Source organism: Pezoporus flaviventris, unplaced genomic scaffold (genome assembly GCF_033815535.1).
Source record: "Pezoporus flaviventris isolate CSIRO_AGI_PZ_B2104156 unplaced genomic scaffold, CSIRO_AGI_Pfla_v1 ptg000036l, whole genome shotgun sequence".
Classification (NCBI taxonomy): Eukaryota; Metazoa; Chordata; class Aves; order Psittaciformes; family Psittacidae; genus Pezoporus; species Pezoporus flaviventris.
This window is the reverse complement of record NW_026892584.1, coordinates 28,188,443-28,208,126: the sequence shown is the minus strand read 5'-3', so window position 1 is coordinate 28,208,126 and position 19,684 is coordinate 28,188,443. Positions and strand designations below refer to the sequence as shown.

The 19,684-nt window shown below is 40.8% G+C and overlaps 1 protein-coding gene across 26 annotated transcripts in view; it reads right to left on the bottom strand.

Annotated features, from left to right (window-relative positions):
- NRXN3 (neurexin 3) overlaps positions 1-19,684 on the bottom strand; it is a 1,041,771-nt gene that overhangs the window by 668,733 nt on the left and 353,354 nt on the right. For 19 of the 26 annotated variants that reach the window (XM_061463692.1, XM_061463704.1, XM_061463706.1 and 16 more), the window contains 2 exons: positions 12,215-12,418; positions 5,771-5,797 (listed from right to left, as the gene is read on the bottom strand). In XM_061463692.1, the coding sequence (XP_061319676.1) occupies positions 5,771-5,797; positions 12,215-12,418 (231 nt within the window). The remainder of the gene's footprint in view (positions 1-5,770; positions 5,798-12,214; positions 12,419-19,684) is intronic. The other 7 variants (XM_061463695.1, XM_061463698.1, XM_061463723.1 and 4 more) reach the window with 1 other exon arrangement.

The following is a 19,684-nucleotide window of genomic DNA, read 5'->3' as shown; positions in this document are numbered from 1 at the left end:
CAACACAGTAAGCACTGCTTGTGCTGATTAGCATTTCCTCTTCTTTTTCTTTTTAACTATTCAAGGTCTCATTAAAGATTCTCTTTCTTGGTTGGTGTCAGACAAAATTAGTCACATATAAAATACTTGCTTCCTCCTAGATCCTAGAGCACGAGTTTTCAGTTTTGTGCCAATTTTCTTTGAATAAAACAAGGTGGATGTTCTGGCAACCAATTATGGAACCTAATCTACAGAAGACATATTATCTAGAGCAGCAAAGCAGAATAGCTCCTCATATGTGCTTCACCTTTTGCCTCTTGCTAGATGGAAGATGTCCAAAGGGAACCCAGATCCAAAGGGTCTTGTTCTCTCCACTGCAACTGGTAACTGTGTGGACTTAGCCACTCCCTTATTAAAGCAAGCTCAGGAGCACGTTGGGGTAATAAGCAACCTCGGAGTTGAGAACTTAAGAGGTTTTTTCACACTGGGGACTTGAATCAAGCAAGTCTGAGACAGAATAACTCGTTTTGTAGTAGCTGCCATAGGAAGAGGAATTTGTTGAGTTATGTGATAAGCTCATCTGCACGCACAGAAAGGAGCTCAGGAGCCCAAATACTATCTTCTTGGGTTACAGTGGCAGGGGGGCACAGATCAAGGACTCCTGAAAAATGAACACCCTGCCTGGGCCTCTCCCAGGACTGTCCAGCAGAGCCACTTGTCCCAGTGTCCAAGCATGAAACTCATCACTAAGTCATCTGGAACATCTCCTGAGATCACCTTTTGGTCTAAGGGGGTTGTTGCCTAGGGTGGGACACACATGATGCAGAGGAAAAGCAGCTTGGGCTCAGACAGACTTGTTATGGGATGTTTAGGGGAGAAACCAAAGGCAGAAAAATTGAGGAGTTAAGGTGATTTTGGAAGGAACAAAATCTTATTTTTTGGGAAAAGAGGGGTGAGGGGATATAAAGGGCTGGTCATTTCTACATAGCCAGTTAGTATGCTTAGGTGGCTGTTCCCTGTGCCTTATCAGTGCAGTCAGTCCTGTCTTCTTACTAAATTAATTTTTAACTCTTTCCTGGGTGAGGGTTCTCTATTCCGTGTGCATGAGGATGTATGGTGGTATAAGTGCAGCAACTGGAGTCAGACCATGGGTGAGAGGGCCCAAATCCTTGTGCTGCCAGAGACTGGAGTGAGCATGGGGCTGTGAGCAAGCTTGTGATCACTAGTGAAGTGCCAGCCAGGAATACATCTTCAACCTTATACTGGCTGAACCTGGAAACACGGAGTGGAAGTAGCCTTACTGCTCTCAGGCTCTTGGCTGCAACATGGTATGCTCTCCTCTAATAGTTCTTTGTTTACCATTGAACTGGGAGGACTGCTGTTTCATCACCTGACAGAAGGAAAAGTCATCCAAAGACAGGCTTGCGCCCTTCCCTTCTTCCGCACTGCAGTGCGGCAGCACGAGGCTAGAGCAGCACCCTGAGCCTGAGACTGCTCGAAGGGGAGACCACTGTCAGTGAAGCTGTACCGATGTTACTCACACCAGCTTTGTTTTCACCACTACAGTATGACATACTAATGACTCGTCACTTTTCAGGCTGCACAAGCATTCATTTCTTCCTGATTATGTTTAAATGGAATTGGAAGATACTAGAGTCACAAATATGACGTGCACGTTTAATCATACCTCTTCATTTTCCAAACAATGTTTTCATGTTAGAGTACTATTAAGCCTTTATTAAAATGACAGGAACATCACTAGGGATCAGATAAGTGCGCTCAGTTTTATAACATTTTTATTAGTTAGCATGACTTCCTATTTCCTTATGATAATATGGAAAAAAGGAAAACTTTAAACCTTCCCCAGAGAGTTACACACCATAGGTTTATATTTTGTGTTGTTATAGTGTCACTTACTAAAATGAAACATTAAAGTTGCATTGAATTAAGGCACTAAATACAGTAAGCATGGCAACTGAGAAGGGAGAGCCACCCAATCTAGTATCCTAGCTCTCTTCTATCGCCAAAGACCAGTTCAAAGCTCATTGGATCTGAAACAACATGCGAACAGTGAGGCCTCATAAGAGATACAGGATTAACTAGTAGTGATTGGCCTGTGATTTTTCATCCTCTTCCATTTGTGCTTTTAGCAACAGGTATAAGAAGAGGATCAGGATTTGCTGAGGCTACACAAGTAACATGAAAATAGGTAACGGCTTGTCTGGCATGCTTTAGTGAGAAGAAAAAGCCTCATTATGAAGCAACAAGCAATATGACAGAAGTATTCACTGTCCCAAAGATAGCTACTTTTGGAAGATCAAACCTCCCATAAAGGTAGTGTCAAACTATGTGACCAAAACACCACATAAGTTTGGGAGAAAGACAGAGAACCAGGCCATGAAAAATAATACAAGTGGTATCCTAGAAAGAACATGAAGTGAAAACACCTCCAAAACCTAGTAAACCTGCACAGCACACACAGCCCTGTCCTCTACACTTAATACTGGGTAGGATTCTGAAAATGATCCCCATCCAGACTGATATGGAATGGGGGTAACTGAAAGGGAATAAGGAAGTCGAGGACTAGTTCTGCAAAACACAAGTATGCAAAATGCTAAGGGTATTTAGACTATACCTATTTTTCAAATAAATCCAGCCAACAAAAATTGTGCTATCCATTATATCTGCATTATGTTGAGGAATCATTCAATGCACCTTCACATTTTGGGATCCTGATCTTGTTTGTGCTGCATTCAGATGAAAAGATAATTACTACCCAGTTACGTACGTCTAGGCAACAGCACTGTTGTGTCCTTCTAAGTTCAAACGCTGTCAGGGCACAGAGACATCAGTTTAGGTATATCCAAGAGGGAAAGGAAAGGGTAAGTATTGAAATAAATACCATTCTAGGAAATTATGTCAGCCTTCCATTTCAGAACTGTGAGGTATTACAGTGATGAGAAACGGAGAGAACATAAGAAGAAATGGAAAACAGTATTTTACAGCAGATAAATGACAACCGAAAGATATGCAATCAAAAACCCCTCAATTCTTCTAATGAAAGTTAGGAGCAAGTGTATTGAAAATTAAATGCTTACCCAGGACAATGTACTCTTCTCAAACAGCATGAGCTTCAGTGCTCGCTGTGGTAAGCTCTTTAACCTATACAGACATTTCACAAGATGCCAAAGCTCTGTTTACCTTTAAAACCATGCACCATGTTCCTCTTATTCAGTCAGCAATGATGACAGCTTGACCTGAAACTCTTCAACTGATCTGGAGTCTCATTTGCCAAGTTACTTTAAAACACTTCTGCTCATTCCAACAGACCCTAGCAGACCCATCTGTATGTGGATAACTCCCTCTGTACAACTAAATCTCAGTGGGTCTGCAAGAATGGTTACAGTGATACTTGGTCTGCTACTGCTTAATTGCATTTTATTCATGCAAGAGTATACAGTTTTTTAATAATCAGTTCCCAACAGGTTCCCTTCTAGAATGCAGAACAGACAACGGGAGTCATTGCAACAGGCAGCAACAGAACAAGGTGTTGGAGTAGGGCTGCTCATTTTCAGCAAAGTATCATAAAAAATAAATTAGGAAAATCCAAAGTGATTTAAATAAATAAATGGAAACCTTCAAAGGAAGACTGTATTTAAAAATGTAACATGCTCAACTATTAAAAACGCATGGAAGCAAAATGAGTCAAGATGTTTTGATGCTTATGGGGAAACTAACAAAAGCCCTAGATTCAGACTGTCTTCCCAGTATTCTGATTAAAGGATTCTTTTCTCTCTTTCTATTTTTTAAACGTTTCTCCCAATTACATCTAGATTTTTATCTGCATGAAAAACAGACCATTGCTCCTTGCTGCTAAAGCTGCTTTCTCACCTGAAGATAGTCTTCCAGAGCTAAGCCTTTAATAGCCAGCTGTCGCCAAAAGTTGAAGATGATGACAATGATATCAGACTGTTGTTCAGGACCAGAGGAACTGATATGGGTGCTCAAATGGCACACATCAACAACACCTACGGTGCAAGTATTTACATAGAGTTTTGGGTGGCTAAGCAGCAAGAGCATATGAACTCTCAGGAAGCAAAAGATCCTGGTTATATGCAAATGCCCTCAGTGCTGCTGAGTAAAAACTGGCAATCTCAGCTAGCAGTGATTCAAAACACTTTTTCCTATTACCTACTCTATCTTGAAATACTTGTTAAAACTTTGGAGAGCAAAAGGAATTCATCAACAGCTGTTGAACTTTGAGTCATATGGGATTAATCCCACACAGCCCTGCAATAGGGCTGAAGGCAGCTGCAGTTCTCAATGTTGTGAACTCGTGATCAAGCTCCTACAGTGTATCAGGGCTCAGAGCTGAAATAATCACACACCAGCCAAAGTTTTGGCTTGTCCCTGACTACATGCTCCCATGGACCGCTTCGCAAGACCAAGAAACGAATTGCTTTCACCTCCCTGCAATGCAGGATGTCAATCAGCTGGCAGTGACCAGAAGGGAAAACTGATCTATTATCTGCTTATGTGTGTGGTTGTTGTTTTTTTCCTATTTGCAACCAAAGAGAATCCTTTAAATTTTTGCAAACACTGTACATATGGAAAAACCCCAAACAACTGCTGTCTAGCACTACAAACCTACTCTTAGTCCAAAACTATGGCAAAGCTGTGAAGAAACTGCTTTACAACAGGATTTTCTCAGTGCTGCTACAATTGGCTCTGCTACTTAAAAGTTCTCTGTTTGCTTTTGGGGATGTAACACTTCTTTCCACCTTCCTGCTAGCTTAGATGGGGCTCGCTGGTGCACAAAAAGACCATGGGAAACACGTGGACCATCTTTGCCATTTAATCCCTTACAGCATTTCCAAAGTGATGCTTAGCCTTCCATAAATCTTTCCATATAAAATCTAACACAGAGGATCTGCCAGTTCAGGAATCTTGTTTCATGTAAAGTAAAGCACACTTGAGAGCTAGACAGCTCCATTCTTTGGGAAGTGCTTTTCACTTTGAGACCAACATCAACTTCTACCAGCAATTTGAAGTAGAACAGAAAAGATTTTGTTTGCTCAATGAGTCTAAAATTGTATATGATATTTTACTATTATTTTGTACAGATATTTTATAAACCTTCTTCCCTTTCTTTTACGGATTGAAAGGGATTTTCAGTGAACCAGATTCAGCTGGAATTTATTATACAAACCTAAGAGTGCTAAATGCTATAAAGGGTCTCACATAACCCTGATAATATAATCAAAATGTAAGATATCATTTCCCATTCTTCTATACCCCAATGAAAACGACTTTTAATAAATATCAGGTTAAGTTGTCACCATTCTGAAGTCAAGTGAGAGTTTGAGTAGGTTTTGGGTTTTTAAACACACATGCCTTTTTTGTAATGGAGAAGTGCATACAATACCTGTTGTTATTCTTATGTAGTTCTTTAAAAATTTTCATAAAGACAACAGGTTACCAGTGAAATATAATATCAGCTCATCATGTTCCTCAGGTGCTCTTCTGCAAAGCTATGAAATAACAGTTCATCTCCTTGGAGAAACCTAACATGAAACTTACACATACGATCACCACAAGGTTTTCCCTCCCCCCACCCAGCTTCATATCCCACCCAGCCCTTCCATTTCAGAAGATGCATTTTTTTTTAAAGAAAAGAAGAGAAAATAAGAAAATAAATAAATAAAAAAACAGTTTATAAAACATCAAATAAAATAAAGTTATTTTAATATATATAGAAAGAGAACAAAATGAAACTTGAGGGGAAACTTACTGGCGTTACAGTTTATCCTGATACAGTCTAGATGGGGAAAAATAAATGAAAGATGAAATTGCATCCTTCAAGGTAACAGCTGCAGACATCCAAAAACAATCAGTCCACCCTTCCGGGGACAGACACACGCAAAGAGATGTGGCCATTTTATACTTATATACAGTCTGTACAAGTTCAGGAGTGGGTGTATATGTACAGTATATTCTACATAAATATTTGTTACATAAATATATATATACACACATATATATACACATATGTATAGAGAGATATACCAGTATACATATATATCCACATGTTGACAGAAAAAGCTATTTTTCTTTTATAGAAACCTCTGCATCAAAGAGTATCTTCTACTCCAGACCGTGATGTGAATTACAATAGAAAAACTGATAATTAAGGCACAAAAATCTCCTTCAAAACCAAGTCATACTCCAGTGTCATTTCACTTTTTAAAGACCTTTAGCAATTTCTCTAAGAAGCTTGAAGCTCAAAGTCAACCTTTACACTTGGTTTCTTTTGAATTAATTTGTGTTGTTATTGCATAAATATACCATCTGTCCAACATAGAATACATGTAAAATCAACCTATGAGATTTGTTGGTGCAATATTTAACCCTTTCCAGCTCTCCCAAAGACAGACCCACCTGTCATTCCCCCCCAGCCCAGAGCACTTTTCAGTATGTGCACAGGCACATTTACACTGTCCATTCAGGTGAGGAAAGGGTTGATATACTGCCCAGTTGTGTCCTATCATAAAATGGCCACTTGCAAACAGCTAACCGCACGAACGCCCAGCCCAGATTTCAGCTAGTTCTGGAGGTTGGGAATAGGTTTTATTTTTGTTTAGCAGGGGGAATGAGGATTTCTTTCAAAGGTCCCCAGACCTGCCAGCTCCTCAGAGCCCGATCTCATCTTCCTGTCTGAACGCTAAGACTGAATGGGATGCTTGTAACGTTCAGGGAGAAGACGAAATGGACAGCGAAGTGCCAGATCTGGGAGCCTTTGCTGGCACCGCTTTGTTCAGAGCTTAAAGGCAAGGGAGGGACAAAGAGGGGTACATGGAAAGAAAGAGTTATGCCTATTAAATGGAAACTGAGGTATCCGCTCAAAGAAAACAAGTAGAGGTAGGAAAGCCTGAGTTAGAGGGCTTCTGAGCATTGCTTCTCTCACTAACACGCTAATGCTCAGCATATCTCGGGATATGACCCATAAGAGGATCTTTTGTTTATAAATGCCTACATACAGCCTTGTGAACATGGTGTCTGACATGGGCAAGAGTTACCTTATCACTGCTATTATGTATCTTGGTTCATGCTGACCTCTCAGAAAATCAAGGCCAGGAATAATAGCACCATGCTACTGGACATGCTGTCTGGACAACTAAAGCTGTGACCAGCAGGGATGGTCATATTTATTACAGAGATATGGCCCAACAAGAGAGATTATACAGAATGGCAGAGAAATAAAATGCAGTTTGCTGCTTAACTTGACCAATTTTATGCTTACTGAGACAGATGTAGGAAAATTACTTCAGTAGCTGAAACTAAATGCAGTTCATTAAAAATGAGGGAGGGGGAAGAATAGGAGCCTATAAATAAAAGCTGTGATGAGCAGGGACACACCAATCAGGAGCAGCATAGCCAGAGAGAGTCTGTTTTTAGCAGAACTTCTCTTGAGAAAATCTGGGTTTGGTTTTGTGCGATTAGGTTTGTCATGTGTCGTCAACCGCAACAGAAAAGTGGGAGCAAACAGTCCTGGAGCAATTGCTATGATCACCATACAGTGGTGGCTATATCCCTTACAGGAGTTGGGTAGGGTAAGGGGAGCTCTGAAATACATGCTGTGGAACTTCCCACTATGACCTGATGGAGAGCAAGAACAAGAGCGAGAGAGACCCCCAAGTCTCGCTACAAGCGAGTGAGATCAAGAGAGTTGTTACAGCTGGAACAACAGGGGAATTTCTACTGGCCAAACAGTAAGTGTGCTGGAAAGGGAAACACGGCTGGTCCTCAGCAACATTCATCAGAGTTAGAAACTAAAACCAGTACTGTGTTATTGATGTGTGCAGAGGAGTTATGCATTTTTAAATTTTTTTGCAGCAAGATAGCCACATGTCCCAGGGCTTACCCTCAGGCCGAGCCACTGGCTGCTCCAGGGGGAGGGATCAGTGTTTCAAACACCCACTGCCAGCGTAGCCCTTATCCTGGCTGCTAGATGTTTATTTCAAAGGACAATGAGAGACCAGGTCACTGAGGGGGTTGCCTTGACAACTACTACGGCATTATGAGATCTCCAGATTCTGTGACCATGAAAGCTCTGCAATGCCATGCAATTGGGTGCTAGGAAGAAACACTCAAGTGCACTCTGGAAGAACCATCTCCCGAACCAGACTTAGTCCAGTTGGGTCAGTGGAGATCCTGCATGGCAGCTAAGGCATGCAAGTGCATCTGCCTGTGCTGCTATACCAGCACCACCATGTTTTGCACAGTACCTTCAAGAACATGCATAGGCGGGTTTTACTCATTTCCTTAATTCTGAGCCTTGCCCAAAGCAACCAAAACCAATTTCCAATCATTAATACATGAAGCTGTTTTCTCCCTCTCACATCAGTTTTCAGAAAGGAAGATTTTTTTTCCTCTAAACTAGTACAACTCTACAAATCTAAAGCAGATGATGCTTTCCCTGGCAGTTAGGTGCAGGTTTAGCCTGGTCTTTGTGCTCAAAACAGCAGCAGTTTGGGAATTCAGGAATAATTTTAAAAAAGCTGCTTGGACTTCCTGCTGCACAGTACCAGGGCAATAAGAATTCTGGCAATCATCATCTGGAGCTCTCAACTGTGTTATCAGCTTCTAATGTAATCCAGAAACTGCTTCCTAAGTGCTCAGATATGTTTTCCAGAGCATAGCACCTGGAAAATGTGCTGAAGACCCTCCCCTTGTAAAAGGTTAAATAGCCACACTGCAATTAGCTGACATAAGGGATTCCTTGTTTGAACAGGGATATCTTTATTAGCAGACAGAAGACTGAGAACTAGGCCTGTGTTCCTTATCATCTGCATCTTTGTGCCTGAAAACAACAATATTTATTTGACATTGCTAAGACCCCAGGCTGTTTTTATCTTGAATCAGGAAAGCAAGTCACCTTTGCTGTGTGAGGACAGTGGTTGCTCTTTTTGGAAGAGCATCCACATGTGATTATGGAAGAGCAAAGAGCACTTTAAGGCAAGACTAGGACAAGAAAGATAATCAAAGCCTGACTGTTTCTAAGCTCACTTCCAGTTATTTTCTATTGGGAAACCAGATGAGGTCCTGTGTACACTCTTAACCCATGCTGTAGTGTGGCTCCTTGCCTCCCTCCAACTTGCACGTGATCAGACTGTGCACTCGCCTGTAACTGGCAACTGACAAATATTTTTGCATGTTTATGAGAAAAATAAAAATAAAAATCAAGGGCCTTTGTACGTACAGATTATAGGAAAGAAATTTATTAACAAGAAACAGTGTGAATGGGCAGATATCTGCAGGTCTGAGTGTATGATTTGCAGAAAAGGAAATCTGGCATAAAAGTTCACATACATTCAAAACAGAAAAAAAGAAAATGTGCCTGCTCTGTTTGTATGTAGGACTGACAAAAGAAACTTTGCATTTTGGAAAGACAAAGATGCCTTTCACACACTTGAGGAAGTATCTTAGGAAAAGATAGGTGAGAGGAATGATTACACTTCCTTACCAGAGAATTGACTCAGTTCAACAGGAGGCAGTAAGTATTTATTCTAGTCATCAGTGATCTGAAGATAAGCCAGACAAGGGATTAAAAATCTTGAACTATTTATTCTTTAATACAAGTCAGTGACACTAGAGCCTTTCCACTCGCGAATGGGAGGAAAAATGTGAAGGTGGATCTCCCTATCGGACCAGCCATTTCTTTCCCTTTTTGCACATCTTCTCAGCATCAGAAATGATTCCCAAGCATGTTCCGAGCCATGATTTGTTTAATTTCCCTCTCTCTCTCCTTCCCCTCTAGACCCATTTCTTCAGAGTGCTGCTCAACAGAAGTGAGATTTGTATCACATTTGCACTTCTAATCTTCACACAACAAACAAACTACTGTGAGACGTGCTGTCAACATGCAGAGTGCAGTGCCTTGGGCACTCACACAGGAAAGGTCTGGAACAATTTCCTTGCTCCTCTTCCTTAGAGAATTACTCATCACTGCTCTTCCTTTCCCTCCCACCTTCTACAGCAAGCACCCAGTTGCCCGTGCCCACCCTGCCTGCCGTACGATGTTTCTAACCCCTGTTTGTTTTGGACACTGAGGGCTAAGGAGGTGAGTGGGATATGCCAGCCCCTGCAGGCTGCTCTATGCGCTCTGTTCTCAGGGCTGTTTGCTGTGCGGGCCGCAGGCTTCAGGCCTTTGAAGGGTTGAATACCATCTTTTGATTTACCATGGCTGATGGGGTATGGGAAAGCTTTACAACTGAAATACAAACAAGAGTTTAAAAAAAAGAAAAAAAGAAAAAAGAAATAAAAGTAAAAAACAACATAGGAAAGACCTTAATAACCACACAAATGATAATAAGTAATCAAATGGAACAGATCAAAGAAGAGAAGAGACAGCTCTTAGTAACAGTATTAAATGGCTTGTAAGAAAAGCAGAATGAAATAACTCACCACTCAAAACAGTCTTTGTTTATACACATCTGTCAAGGGTTAGACACTCAGGGGGATGCTGACATGTAGCTAGTCAGCACCAAGCATACTCAGGTCTTCAGAGGTGGTGCTGCGGACTGTTTCTCACTGGTAAGAGGATTTTGGCAGAGTCAGATAACTAAGTCTCATTTCTTGTTTGTGATATTTTGGCTATGAACAGTCTCCTTAAAGAGCCAGATGTGACTTAACAGTAAACAACTGAAAATGAATGGCTCTGGTAAGGGTCATTCCTCCTCAAATTCTGTTTCCTCTTCCTTTTTGATAAAAGGAAAGTCCAGTTTCAAGAGATATATCTGACAGTTTTATAAATCTGAAAAGAGGAGAGGTGAAGAACAATCCAGCTTCCAACAGTCTAAACTACCCTTCTTTTGAGTTGGGCATAGAAGGAGAGTGCTGACAGGTTTTCACTGATGCAACCTGTAGTCACTTTTGGGGGAGTATTCAACCTCACAAAAGTTTCCAGCTGAAAAGCTGGCAAATCTGGCACACAAATTGCTTCAGTTCCTGCAAAAATAGCCTTCAGTTAACACAGGGTTTGGTTTACAGATTTTGTTCCTGTGTTAAACCACCAATGACACATCTCTTTCCAAGCATGTGTAGACCATAAGTTAATTCTGTAGCCATGTCTTTTAGATGCCAGGCAGTAAGTTAACATTCCACCTCCAGGTTAGGTGATGATGTAACAGATGCCAGTGAGCATTAAAAGTGACCAGCGCCAATCTTGCACTTTCAAAGCCAAAAAGACACACAACTGCTGCTTTTACAGACAAGCTAGGTCTAGAGGACAACTTCTGGACAACATACTGCCCAAGTGAGGATGAGAAGCCCTAAAATCACCACTCAAGCTCATCTATGGTGCAACAAGACCTTGCACTGACTCAGAATCTCTTCTTAGTTATATTCCAGGATTCACATGAAGCAACACATTGCTTCACTGAAGAGTGAAAGAAAGCTTCAACTTGTACTTACATTTTTTAAAAAGGCTATTTGTCACTCAGGCAAGAAAACAGATTGTGGCTAATCTAAGAGCACATTTACTCCCAATTTTTTTTTTTTGTTGTTATTGTTGGAGTTGTTTCTAATTGTCTTTTTCATTATTTTCTAGGAAAGTGTAACTCTAAGGAGACAGAACACAACCCTTTGGGATGGCAAGGGGGTGTGCACTTTTACTATTGATGTCTTTAATAAAGACAAAGATCAAAAAAAAAAAACAAGCTTTTTCAGCAGATGCTGAAACAAATAGCAGTTGGAAAATGGAAATAATTAGAAAATTAATAAGATAGACCAAGTTGTATCAAACTCTGCCAAACTATGTAAAGGGCATGGGATCCACAGGACTTCTGCTTGACACCATAACCATTTTGCTTCCCTCCCACATTTGGCTTTGACTGTTTTGAGTGATGATGGATGAATGAGGGATGTAACTGATCAAAAGATGGACCAAGCAGCATGTTTCACACAGAGCTCACCAGTTCCAGACCAGGAAAGGAAACTTAAAAACTTACATACTTAAAAACCAACACTGTTAATAACGGAGAACTGACATCAAATCTTCATGCAGCAATGCAGAAGAGACTTTCTCTCAGCAAGAGAATACACTATGAAGATCTCAGCAGTTATTTTAGAAATCAGTCCAATCAAACCAACAAAAATTAAACAGAATTATAAAAAAACATTAATGACAAGCCCAAAATAACAGTGAAAGGGCAGTGGAAGGTTTTTTATACGATACCTAAATTGACCATAAGTTTGACACGACCGCCATCCAGCTCCAGGCGCAGAGTGTCAGCAGAGTCTCGTGAGGTGGTTGCCATCAACAGCCCATAAGCACGCTGGGACATGAAACGGAAGGACACATCTTCTGCTTCTGTGTGCATGACCATAGGCATGATGATCTTCATATACATGCTGCCATCATAGCTCAAGATAGAGGCCTCTGCAAGGAATTAGCAAACATGCAAAAAAAGAAAGGAAGTTACACCTCTGCAATCTTCAGTCCTGAAACTCCATTAGGCAACCCTATGTGGCAAGTATGAGCAGCAAACAAAGATATTGTGTTCACCATAACTGGAGGCAGCAGTACCCATGGAGACACAATCCCTGAGGACAAGCGTGTTAGCACAGGGCCCTTTTGTGATAATGAACTGGCAAAGCCTCCATTTTTCACATCTTCCAGAATATCAATCTCTTCTATTAGTCCAGCCTTCCCTAGCACTAGCTGTAATGACTACTTAAAATAATGTCTACAACACTTCTACTAGCACATTTAGTCTTGCCTTTGAAGGCTCAGAGTTCCTATTTCTGGTACTTTAAGAGCTGTTGCTTATTTAGAGAGGAATTCCATTCCATTACTAGCATTTCAAAGAACAAACAACAATTGTATGAAGCAAGTTTCCTAATAGATCTTTTCTACATCAGGTTTCTGCTGTTTTATGATTTTATATTTTTCTCCTCCTTACTAGCAACTACTAGTAGGAGAGCTCTCCTGACACAACTGATGGCATTGCAACGCAAATGAAGAAAGGAATAAACCAAACTCCACTGCAAGTTTAAGTGTCATTCAAACACAGGAAAAATCAGGAGATGGAGGCACAATGAAAGTCAGGAGGTGGAAAATAAAAATAAAAAATAAAATCAAATAACACAAACCAGCAAGGAAAGAAATAAAGAAATTGTATTTTTCTATCATCTCTGAGGATGTCAAAGAAAATCGTAAGTTCAGCTGTGGAAAGGAGTTGTAGTACTTAACATTCTCTATTTGTTCAGGGTCTTGTATGCACAAACTGATATTGTCCTCTAAGGGAGTAGAATTGAAGTCTTGCGATAGAACTGCAGCAACCACTACAGCATGATAACCATTGTTTTAGTGCAGGAATATGCTCCAAAACATTTTTATCCATAGATTTACAAATCTACATAAATATATTAATGCATGAACAAGAACATCCCTTCTCTCCACAGCCTAAATGTTAGAAGCTAGAGTAGGTAGATGGATGGGAAACTGAGGAACAGCCATATGTCCATGCTGGAAAGGACTCATGGCTGGCTCCACAATGGCCAGTAACAGATCTGCAGTGTGTAATAAATATGCAAATGAGGTGATAAATAAGGATATATGTATCAAGCTGATAAAGTGTCAGAGAAGTCCTCTATATGGTTACAAAACATTTGGTGGGGATCACTGTGGTTGTGCTAGTGCAGCAACCCACTGCGCTAATAGTTGGTATGCTGCACCTCTCTGGTCATGGGACATACAAACCTATTAAGAAGAAAACTTTTCTGGAAGCGCTAATAAAGTAACATGGCTGTGAACAGCATCCCTGTTTTCTTAGCTGCACTCCCCACACACAGCCATGGTCTGTACACATAAAGCTCTCTACATGCAACACCCACTCAGCCATACATACACCTTCTGGGTACCAGCTGTCAGTGCTGCCCTGGGGACTCACATCTTCGCTTAGCCAAGAAAGAGAGAAGGAAAGAAATCTTCTTTTTCAAGGTGGGGGAATTGTTTCTTCTTTTCAAAGTGCAATTCTCTTCCCCCTCACGTCTGCACCTCCTACTTGTCACCCACAGCTGCAAGCTGGAACTAAATGTACTGTATATTATACCTACACTCAAAGGCAAAGTGTGTGCACACACAAACCCTCCTTGCTCTCTTTCCACCATCTCTCTCTGTAGATTGTATTAGAAAAGGCAGTCAAGCATGAAATGGCTCTTTTGACGCCTTCAGCTCAGATGTGCCTTGCATGAAACAGTTGCTTGCCCTAGGACCTGAAGAAAGGGGTCGGAAGATCAGGACTACAAGTGGGAGCAGCTGACACAAGTGCCCAGCTCTGCTGCTTCCTTCTCCATAGTACCATACTTTAGGTTCTTTGGAAACAGAAAGTTTGGAATGTTTTTCTGCAGACACTAGAAGACAACAAACCAAAAGTGTTGTAACAATGAGTCTCTTCCCTTCAAAAAGAATTCATGTCCTTCATCTCCACTGATCCCACTGCCAGAAAATTACTGTCCTCAGACAAGAAATCCCAACTGTTATTATTATACTTATGTAATAATGACCTGAAGAACACCCAGAATTGCTGAAGTCTAGACAGTGTTTAAACTGACATTCCACAGTAGCCTAAATCAGATATTACTGTCCCTTCTCTGAACAGTCTGTTACAAACAGGGGGCAATGAATACTTGTAACAATTAAGCAAATAAAATTTAATAGCCTAGAACAGTTGAAACAGCCTCTGCATAACCATAGAAGATGAAAAGTTTCTGTTCTTGTGTGTGCCCTATCCTGACCTTAGCTTAGCACAGCTCAGACCACTTATGCGCTTGACATCTTTTTTAAACAAAGAGATTTCATTCTCACTTTGCAAATCCTCACCATCTGTAATATCTGGGAGCTTTTTCAGCAAATCTCCTTGCAAACAGACCATTCCCTGCAGCTACGACAACATTCCTCCAGAGGAGAGTATTGCCTAGTAGCAGTCATGCAAATAAAATCTATCTCCTTGTCCAGACAGCTAGTGCCCAGAACTCAAGGAAGGCATGGAACAGCTCAGCAACACAAACATCAAATCTGCTCAGGCCTGAACGTAACATGGCAACAACTAGGTGACCTCACCCTCCTAGGCACCTGTGCTGGTGATTTCTATCCAAATACAGGCATCCATTTGATTGCTATCAGCCATCTGCAGCAATGGGACTATAATCCTTTTGTTCAGCACCATAAATACAGGCAGCAGGACAGTTACCCAAGTTTAAAATACATGCACACTGCTTCCACCCTTCTACTTTTAGGCTAGTTATTATGCTTGGATGTCTCAGACACGCATAGCGGCAATGGGTGAAACCATATTTCAAAGACAGACAGATCTGTACAGACAAAAAGAACCAGAGGGCATTTATTTGTGATCCTAAAGCCAGAAGCTTCGTTGCCATTAGCCTGGAATTGGGAAGAGGAAGAAACCAGGTGCTGATTCAAAACCACCCTGACACAAAGCCAAAGAACTGTGAAAATCAATATGTTATTAGGAGCAATTAGCTTCCAAGTCTTGTGCTCTGAGACCCTGCCAGCTTTAATTTTACACTTAGCATCCAAAAGAGCAATTCACTGCTGCTTCTCCACAGGGCTCTGCATAAATCTCCTGGGGAGACAGCAACAGGCATACTCTTAGAATACAGACAGAAAAATATTCAAGACCTCTTTATGCTCTTTCTCTTGCCTCCTAAACCTCTCTCTTGTATTAATCTTCATTCTTCGCCCCTTTTCTTTCTTCTCCTTTTTCTTTTTTTTTCCTGTAGTCTCCTGCTCTTCCCTGCGGTCTCTTTCCCCTGCCTCCTAGACTACAATGTAGCTTTCTTCCTGAAATTTCCAGAAAGATGACAATATAGAAAGTAGGAAAAAATATCCACCTTTCATGAAAAGTTTAGCTGAAGTCACCAACAGTAGCAGTACAGGGAACAAAACATACTCTAGCTGCATTCGTAAGAGTCAGCTATGGCTACCTGCTCCCACTGAGGAGAGCTTCCAGAGATGAGTGCCACCAACTGGAAAGGCACAAGACACCTGGAAAGGAGCAAGCGTGGAAAACAGTTTCAAAACCACCAAGGAATACAGACCAAATGCTTCCATGAAAATATTTCTTGCCAGAATCCAAATACCTTTACGTAAAAAGTGCCAAAGCTTTGTATCCACAAACCAGAAAAAACTTTCATGTAGGCATCACACAGCACACCTCTTTCCCTTCCATATCCATTAGTAGGCACATGGCTACAAATAAATACGGGCTTCATTTTCTGAAAACCAAAATTATACTTAACCAACCAATGAAAAAAAAACAAACAAAAAAAAAAAACCAAACCCCCAAAACAGGGAAAAAAAGAAAAAAACACCCACCCAAAACCGAAAAAAGGGCCTAAGAAAAAACAAAAATCTTCATTCTTGTCCAAGTGGATTCCATACAGATGAGTTTCAGTAACACAAGCCTCTCAAGTAATTTGGGAAGCCCAAATCTAATCACTCAGACTGGAATCTGACTAAGACTCAGGACATAATGCTCCTTTTTTTGGTGGCAGAAAGGCTGTGGGTTTGAGTGCTCTCCAGTGGTTACGACCTTGCACATCACCCTGGCAGGACAGGAGCTGGGAGCTGTGGGGTTCCCCAGGCCAGGCAAGGCCCACACCCCCAAGGAGGCGAGCACAACAGAGCTGCAGATGGTGGCCAGGTCCAACCAAGAGCCCAGGCAAGTCCAGGCTCAGGCCAGGGCTGAGATGTGGCCTTGGCTGTGGGCAGGGTGGGGGAGCCCTGGGGACTGGGCAGGCCTGTCATGCCCTAAGGACACCGGGGATGTGGAGCCAGTGGTACGATGCTCCAGCACTGCTCCTTGCTGACCCAGAAGAAAAGTCCGTATTTATTTTATGTGCTATGACACCTTTTTCTGCAAATTTAATCTTCCCTGGATGCCTCCCATCCAGGTGCCGCTGGGTCTCACCTCACTTAGCCTGCCAAGTAGAAAACAGTAACTCAAAGGGATGTAAATGTAATTTCCTAGCATTGAGAGAGACAGCTACAGAGAATACAGAACCCTCTTTAAATACCCACTTATAAGTATGGGGCTTATTAGTCTAGCAAAATACCCTGCAAATAATATCACTAATTAGCCCCTGAAAGGTTTATAGTGCTAGCAAGGATAAAGCTCTTCTGGTTGAAAGATTTCAGCCTGACAAGATGCCAATAGCATTATCATTAGTTGTTATGTACTGGAAACTCATGAAGATAAAACAGTTAAAATTCTGGACACGTATGATCACAGAAATGTAAAGAACCTGATCTGGTTTTGCGGTGCTTAATCTCCCTCACAAACTAAAGTATTTTTGCAACAGCAATTCCAATTTTTATTTGCTTCAAATTAAAGTGATGACTTCCTTCCTTATTCCTAGTGGGTCTACAGCTGCTTTACAAAAGCACCTTTGTATCCTGAAACCCAGCACACAATTACCCCAGCTCCTTCACTCTGTTCTAACCTAAGTAAACCCCTTCTGTTCACTTGTCCTAAATTACAGTTCATTAAACTTGCTTCTTTTGCTCCTCACCTCTGGCTTCCCTCTGATTTGTATACTACTTTCTTAAATTCAAATGCTCCAATTTGAATAGTGTACATCAGTTAAGACCAAACAGGCACTAAAAGCAGCATAATTACATAAGACACCCTTATCAGTACAATGTGTACAAAATATTTCCAAATGAGCATCAAATGAGAGAGATAATACAGCTAGCTTAAAGGCATTCATCAAATTTTCATGGATGCAAGAATACTGGTGGAGCAGTAATAATAATTGTCACTTATAAGGCCAGTGCTACAGACAAAAATCGCTACCAGATGTTTACATAGGCCAGATGACATCCAGATGAATATTTTTATCAAATGCATATTTTCAAAACCTTCAAAATTTATTTTGTAACATGGTTTCAAACACTTCATTATTTTTAACATAGAGTTCAGTTGGAAAATACTCCAGAACTGCAGGTTGGTTCATATCAAATAAGAAATTCCTGAAATGCAAGCCACACCTATTTTTTTACCTAGAAAGTCAAAACAGAATAAATACCCTACTCACTATTTCCTTTATCTATCTTAGCCTATATATCTTATCCATCCTATCTTACTACTTCCTACACATTTCCTTTTTGGTTTTTCCAAACACAAGCTGAAATACCAAATTATTGCATAAAGGATTACTGAGACAAAATAGAAGACAGAAAAATCTAGGCAAAGGCAAACTAGAAGCCCCATATAACAAATCTGTATGAAAGTGCAGGTTGCAGCGCAAGTATTATAATCTCTTTTCTCAAGAAAAAGACCCTGAAACAAAACAAAATCCAAACCAGTCTGATTCATGAAGTTACAACATTGAAATTACTTTGTTTATGGATGGAAGCAATTCTGATTTTTCTTCAGAATTACACTTTTTTTTTTATTTTTTTTATATAATTTAATTGAATTTATTTTTTTCCTGAATCCAGAATTAACATCTTGATTTTCTAGGTTATATAACACCAAAATCCTGTAAACCAGTCTTCAGAACTTTCAGCTCAAAGTGGGTGAAAGCTCAAGAAACTAGTTAAAACTGTGAAGCTTCCACCATTGTAAGGGAAAAGCATACCTGGTTTTTGATTGTCTACAACAAAAGCTTCAATGGTGACCTTCTAAATTTTAAACTGACCTCGAGAAGGTGTATTAGGATCCAGGATCCCAAATCTTCCTCCACTAATAAACCCCATAAACCTTTGTACTCTGGACTATAGCTTTGTTTAACTTTTGTAATGAATGAACTTTTCAGCTCTCAAGAGGCTACCCTGCAAGTACTAGCCTCCATCAGCATCAGGCTTGGCATGTGCTTCCTCCCCTCCCATTGTCACCACATGAGGATAAGTTACTTAAAGGGTAATGTCAGGTAGATGGTTACAAATTAAAAAGGGGGGAGGGAACCTTTAATTCGCAATGAAAGATAAATGTTAGCTAATAAACTTTGCATCTCCTTTCTTCGGGCTGTAATCACAAAGAACTGGGCTAGGGAGGAGCTGTAAGAGCACCGAGTAGTACAGTGGAAATATTTGCAGAGGAAACTGTAGCTTGTAAATGTTATTGCTAGCCCTGGGAGGTGACCAGTGAGGCTATATGCCGTACTGAAGCTCGGCAGAGACACAGAGGATCCAAGGAGCACGAGGGCTCTTCAAAATTACTCCAAATGTCACTCTAACATTTACAGAGTTGTGTACAACTATTTGTGAAGAAATCTCTGGCAAGGCTAAGGGTAGAAGAATTGCTCCTCAAAGCCAAGGAGTGTAATGGGGAAGGCATGAGGAAATATGCTACTAAAATGAATGATAGTCAGAGTTTGCATTACATGGGTGATACAATTTAGAAAGTTATGTGACTTTTGTTTAGTTTGAACACCTCTGAGACCTCTTCATGGCAGTGTCAAGCTCCACAATCTTCTCAGTAGCATTCACTAAGAAAGGGGGTTACAGCTAACATGGCATTTGGCTCCTCTCAGAGATGTAGAGTGAAAAAAAAAAAAAAAAAAAAAAAGATGCAGCAGACACAATTTGCAGCAAGGAAAATTCCAGAAAACTGTAAGGAAGAAATGACACAGCTCGGGTAGCCACACACTGCAACAGAAATGCTGCAGAAACTCCACC